Raw genomic sequence first — 6,079 nt, 5'->3', positions numbered from 1 at the left:
ACTAAATGACTGCCCCTTCATCTGCATCTACTTTGCAAACAAGGCCACGGTTGGACGCCCTAGTTGCCGTGGCACATCTGCCCCTAGTGCCAAGTTTTGCCTTTGCCGCCCCTAAGACAGTATTGATTTTGACCTCTTAGCATTCTTTGCCTTTCCTGCCAAGTGCGTAGGAATTGTGGGGGGGAGGGGCTTAAGGATACCAAATCAAAAAAAAGTCCTCTCTTGGGGGATATCCTGAGGTCATTCACCTAAGTAGCCCCGCTGATACTGAGACTTCAGAGAAGGAAACCCCAATCTTGACTTCCCTGCCCCTGCTTCCTTTTTCCCTTCCCCCCTTTTGTTTGTTTTGGGTTGTCTCACTAGATATCCCAGTACCAATCAGTGCACCGCCCTCCTGCAACTTGCTCACTCCCCAGCCTCAAGAGAAGTCCCAAAGGTCATAATCTTGTTTTGCTTTTTCAGAGTGGTAGTCTTAAACAGATATTTTATTGATTTAGAAAAGTTGAACAATATAGGGAGAGGGTTGCGCCCTTCACAACCCCTGGCAACCTAGAGATGCAGTAAAAAGTAGCATATACACTTTTCTAACACATATCCTCGCACATTCTCTGAAGAATCCAAGAAGAAAAGCAAAATAAGGCCTCAGTGGTGATAGTCACTAGAAATGGAGATAGGGTAGGTAGAGAAAATAGCACTTGCTTCCAGAATTACTTTTCCTACTTCTAGCCCTTTGCTCCAGCAGCTCTTACCTCCTTGAAGGCACTGGGTCAGTGGCCAGGAGGGGTATGTAACACCTCCTGTCAAAGGGGAGCGGGTGCCTGGGTGGAAGTGTGCAATGCATGTACCTGTGTGTGGCTTCGGAAGGCATAGTCAGGGTTGTGATCAAGACATGGAGAGGTGGAGGGAAGGATTTTTTTTGTGGTAATGAGGCCAAGGGATGGGTGTGGAAAGGGGTTCAGGAGGTGGTTCTGGAGAGTAGATGGTTCCATTTCACTTGCTCATGGAGCAACATGGACATGGACACGGTGCCAGGCATTGCTGAGCACGCCTCGCAGGTTCCAGATTGGGGCCACTGTGTCTGGCTGAACATTGTAGCTGTCATCTACAGCCTTACAAACGATGTTCAATTCTTTTTTCCCAGCTGGCACAGGGGCTTGCAGCTGCCATAGCCGCCAGGCCCAGGCCTTTCGGGCACGCTGTTCCTCTCCATCCAGCTCAGCCACCTGCCAGGTTAGGCCCCCATCCAGAGACACATCCACCCTGACCACAGCTCTTCCTCCACCACTCCATGCATAGCCTTTGACAGTCACCTCCCCTGACTCTATTGTCTCCCCATCTTTGGGCTGTGTGATGGCTGACTGGACAGGGAGTTCCTGAATAGATGGAGCCGAGTCAAAATCTACAGTGTCCCAGTCCACGGATGGAGAGAAGCCTTTGTAATCCCGCCGCTGCCAGTGGCTGTAACTTTCCTCTGGTTCCACACTCACTTTGCCCAGCCATTTGACATGGCGGGCACCCACCACACCAGGGACCACCACCCGCACAGGGAAGCCATGGTCACGAGGCAGAGGCTGCCCATTCATCTCATATGCCAACAGGACCTCAGCTTCAGGGTCCATGGCCCGTGCCAGAGGGATGGATGCTCCATAGGCAGTCCCTGTGGGGTCTGAGTCCAGTCCCTCAAAGCAGACATGGGCCTCAGTTTCCGAGAGTTGGTGACCAGCCTGGGCTAACACATCACAGAGCCGTGCCCCAGCCCAGCGTGCAGTGCTAATGGCCCCTGCACTCCACTCCAGACCTCTTACTTCTTTGAACCGAGTCATCTCAGAGCGCCGGTTGCCGGCACACTGCAGAGTGACGGTGATCTCGTGCTTGGGGAACTGGTACAAGTCATCCAGGGATAGGCACAGTGACTGACCCCCAGGTGGCCCTACTACACGTAGGCGATAGGTGTCTGGGTCAAGGTTAGGTACAGGCAAATGATTCCGGGTGAAGAAGATAGGGTTGGGTGTGATGTAGTTTTCTGTCAGCAGCTCAAGGGGGGGCTCTGCATTAAAGGGGCGCTGGCTGTTGACCTTCAGGGCTGGGTGACGTATAGGATCATCAGCGTAAGGATCAGAGGTCTTCAAGATGGAGGCTGCCTTGTCGTCGGGGCTCAGCTCCCCAATCTTGTACTGCGTCAGTATCTCTCGCACGTGGGACTGGTTGTGAACAGCATAGAGGGCCCAGAAGGGCTCTAGAGGACCCCCGGCTGCTAGCATCAGCTTTGATGGACCCCCTGGGTGTAGGTCCACAAATTCTGTGACATCAAAGACCTCAGAGCCCAAAGTCACCCAGATCCCAGTCTCAGGGCTGCTGTGGGATCTCACTTCCTCCCTCGTGTATAGGCGTGGTGACTGCTGAGCAGCCTGCAGGCAAGGCAGGGGTGAGGCAAAAGGGAACAAAATGTTAAGAAGAAATCACTCACTTCACCCTGACCCAACCCACAAAGTTGTGGCCACTGGGAAATGGAGGTAACAAATTCCATCTCTACTGTGCATGAAGCAGTGTCACTGTGGGCTCTGTGGTAAAGCCTGGGTTGCCTGGGGAGCTCACTAGGGCCCCTTTGTTCTGACAGTGAAGCCCCTTCCTTCCCTACTTACCCTGCACCGGTGGTCATGATAGGCCAACACTGCACCAAGGCCTAGCAGAGTCCCCATGACTCTCCATCCCCTGGTGCTGGAGTTATCACCAGAGAAGGCATGGCTGGAGCGCTGTGGCTGAAATGAATCATTTGTAGAGCAGGCCCGAATGCAGAGCCTTGAAGGGGCTGACTTGAGTCTGGAAGAGAGAGAAGTCTTCTTAGTAGCACACTTCTGGTTATAAGGGCTAGGGAAGGCCTGGGGTGTACCTCTCCCAGGTTAACAATTGGTTTCTTCAGTTGGGACTTAGTTTCTCAGGGATGGGTGGGACAAGTGGGACATGGCTTTCCCTTTCCTCCCTGGCCACTACGTCAACCATCTTAATCTCGCAGATAAGAGTCCTAAAGGTACAGGGAGTAGGAGATATGGGCTAGGAACTGGATGGCCTACCTGTAGGCCTGTCGGAGCCCTGGGACCACAGTTCTGTGTAGCAGCAGCATTATGGCAGACCTAGGATAGGAGGAAGATTCCAGGATCAAGACAGGGAGACCTGCAACAGGGATGAGATTAGGGTAGCTTGAGGGAATGGGTGGGAGAAGGACACAGAGGAGATCAGCTAGGAGCTCTCTGGACAAATGGGTAAACTTTTCCTGTGGTAATGAGGCCAAAGAATGGAAGTGGGGGTCCAAATGGGCCCTTAGAGAAAACTTGGAGAACTTCGGAGACAGAATATGCTGACAGGATGGAAAGGAATGGGGGATGGGAGAGAGTCTCCTAGAACCACCTGTCTCCCATCCTCCACTCTCTACTTTGTCCACTACAGAGAACAATGGGGGCCAGGGCCTAAAGGGCAGAAGGCAAAAGTCTATTGTCCAGTTTGCCAGTTTATTATTATTATTAATTTATTTATTGTTTATTTTTGGCTGTGTTGGGTCTTCGTTTCTGTGCGTGGGCTTTCTCTAGTTGCGGCAAGCGGGGGCCACTCTTCATCGTGGTGTGCGGGCCTCTCACTGTCACGGCCTCTCTTGTTGCGGAGCACAAGCTCCAGACACGCGCAAGCTCAGTAGTTGTGGCTCATGGGCTTAGTTGCTCTGCGGCATGCGGGATCTTCCCAGACCAGGGCTCGAACCCGTGTCCCCTGCATTGGCAGGCAGATTCTCAACCACTGTGCCACCAGGGAAGCCCTTGCCAGTTGATTATTTCTGAAGTCAGCAGAGGACAACCGCAGGGTGTACTCACTTAAAGAGAGACAAAAAGGTGAAAAAAGTGGGAGGTGAAGGAGCTCGGATGCTGGAGTCAAACTGCTTTGCTTTTATAAAACCAGTCCTGCCATTAACCAGCCCTGCTCCTGGGCAAGATACCAAGCCTCTCTGAACTTGTGTCCTCATCTATGAAATGAGATCTACCTAGCAGAGCTGCTGTGATGAGCAAACAAGTAATAACATTATCATTGAAGGCTTTTCCCTCCACCCACCCTAAAAAAATAAAAATTGAACCCGGCTGGGAACTGGACCCCAATCTGGACCAACCCCAACCCCTACCTTGTCTATGCCATTCCAGTGAGCTCAGCAAATTGAGGAGTTAATGGCCAGGATGTCAGGGGATGGGCTAGAGAAGGAAGAGGGTAATTTTTCTGCTCTGGCCTGCAGCAGTTTCTTCCTTACAGCACTGAGCAGATCACTGACCCCAGGAGGGCCAAAGCAGGGAGGGGTGAGAAGAGTCAGAACTGCTGATGAGATGCTAAAGAGGGGTGCCGGCACAGAAACTGCGAGGAAGCTAGGAACAGGAGCAGAGTCTGCATTTTACTCCTGGGCCTTGGGACCCTCACTCTCCCTCCCACTTTCCCTCAGTCCCAGCAGCCCACTATAACCAGACTGGAGCGGTGCAGGTAGAGCTGACTCGTAGGTGAACTCGGTCAGCCCAGTGTCCCAGGTTTGGGAGAGGCGGTCTTCTGCTGCAAAACGGATGCCACCCCCTTGTGCGGGTGGTGGCCAGTCACTCCGCAGGATCACTTTGGGTAGAACATGGATATGTCCAGCACCGGGGCCCAAGCACCCGGTTCCATGTCACTGCCCAACAGCTGGCCCAGGAGTGTCTTGTAGCAACGCCCCGCCGCGGCCCAGGAGCACAAAGCTAGCGGGAGTGGAGGCAGGTACTGGCAGTTTTGCTGTCCTTAGAATTCGGAGCACCCCCTGGGTGCCAAGACCGCCGCCGCCCAGGTTACTAACCCTGTCTCCTCCTCTTCCCTCTCCCGTCCCCAGCCTCCTTACCCAGCTCGGCGTCCGCACGGTGGCTCTTTTACCCGCTCGGCGCCCAGCGGCTGCCAGCGAAGGGGCGGGGCCTGCGCCGTGACGTTGTGCCGGAGTAAAGGACCACTCTCTCCCCTCGGCTCGTCCCCCAGCCATTGGCGGGCGGCGGGCCGCCTCCTAGCTGCTGTGCCCGCCTCCTGGAGGCCGAGGCAGGCGGCGCGCCACCTGGGCTCGGAGATAAGACGGGCTGTTTTTGCTTCCACCCCCGCCAGACGAGGAGTGGGACCTCATGATGTCCGGAGCCCGGGCAGTGGAAGGTGGTGAGGACTCCAAAGGTTGGGCTGAGAGATGTCCCCGCCCCGCCCCGCCCCACCAGCCGAGACACAAGGTGCTTTCACTAGAGGCCTCGGGATCCAGCCGGCTTTCTCCCGGTGGTGAGCTCAGCCTCTAACCTATTCGTTGACAAACGCCTGTGTTGCAACTACAACAGCCCTGTTTGCCTTTTAGAGAAAACAAGATCAAGCGCTCGATTCTTTTATGTCCAGGAATGAGAGCAGAAATGGGGCCTAAAATGGTGGTTCAAAGCCTTCGAGATCCCTTGGACCAGCTGCATGTCTCCTCAAATCATAGAACCAGCACCACTACATAGACATCTTTTTAATTTTGCTTAGTTGTCAATTTCTTTTAAAAAGTCGACACTTGATGACATTTCAACGCCCAAAAGTAGGAAGATTATAACTGCTCATGTCAGAATAAAGGATACTAACAGAAATTGTTTGCTATTACCCTTTTATCATTTGGTGTGGGAGTGAAAACTTGTCATTGGCTAGCTGTGGACCCGGGGCAAACGTATCCACACTGCCCTCTAGAGACTAGAAGGTTGAGTTACAACCTTACTTTAAGTGAAGATCATTTCCCCTGCCTTTCTGCTTTCCTAAACTGAACTAGAAGAGGAGATTTTACTAGGAATGAAGAAGCCGTGGGGGGAGTCCTAAGAGATATACAGTAAGCGGAATTGACAGTGAAAAGGTGATTTTGGCTCTAAGGTTTTTGGAAAAAGAAGGATTCCCAACTCAACTGTGTACAGTTAAATCATCAGAGAGGCCTGACGCCCAACCTATCCTACCCAGGATACAGAGAAGTCAGTTAAGGACTGCCTGAAGCCATGGGATAAGACTTCTGCCTAATAACAGTGTCACCCTACATTAA

At 52.9% G+C, this 6,079-nt stretch overlaps 1 protein-coding gene across 2 annotated transcripts; it reads right to left on the bottom strand.

The window, feature by feature from the left end:
- Positions 1 to 464: 464 nt before the first annotated feature.
- SUOX (sulfite oxidase) lies at positions 465 to 5,722 on the bottom strand. 2 transcript variants are annotated; one of them, XM_082636623.1, is made up of 4 exons: positions 4,892 to 5,722; positions 3,072 to 3,171; positions 2,643 to 2,820; positions 465 to 2,408 (listed from the first exon to the last, which is right to left on the bottom strand). In XM_082636623.1, exons 2-4 carry the CDS (start codon positions 3,119 to 3,121, stop codon positions 999 to 1,001), a joined length of 1,638 nt encoding a protein of 545 aa, XP_082492749.1. In that variant the 5' UTR covers positions 3,122 to 3,171; positions 4,892 to 5,722; the 3' UTR covers positions 465 to 998. The 2 variants fall into 2 exon arrangements, with proteins under 2 accessions (XP_082492749.1, XP_082492750.1); XM_082636624.1 differs by having other exon boundaries at positions 3,072 to 3,131.
- Between the last annotated feature and the right edge of the window lie 357 nt (positions 5,723 to 6,079).

The sequence above is a fragment of the Mesoplodon mirus genome (genome assembly GCF_964341445.2).
Source record: "Mesoplodon mirus genome assembly, chromosome: 11".
Classification (NCBI taxonomy): domain Eukaryota; kingdom Metazoa; phylum Chordata; class Mammalia; order Artiodactyla; family Ziphiidae; genus Mesoplodon; species Mesoplodon mirus.
This window is presented reverse-complemented; position numbering and strand designations above follow the sequence as displayed.

What these genes read in the sequence shown, in the direction of transcription:
- SUOX (XM_082636623.1), bottom strand. Translation starts at nt 3,121, where the DNA reads ATGCTGCTGCTACACAGAACTGTGGTCCCAGGGCTCCGACAGGCCTAC. An exon ending in GGGCTCCGACAGGCCTACAG is followed by an intron (nt 2,821 to 3,071) that starts GTAGGCCATCCA and finishes TCTCTCTTCCAG; the next exon opens with ACTCAAGTCAGCCCCTTCAA. An exon ending in ATCATGACCACCGGTGCAGG is followed by an intron (nt 2,409 to 2,642) that starts GTAAGTAGGGAA and finishes CCTTGCCTGCAG; the next exon opens with GCTGCTCAGCAGTCACCACG.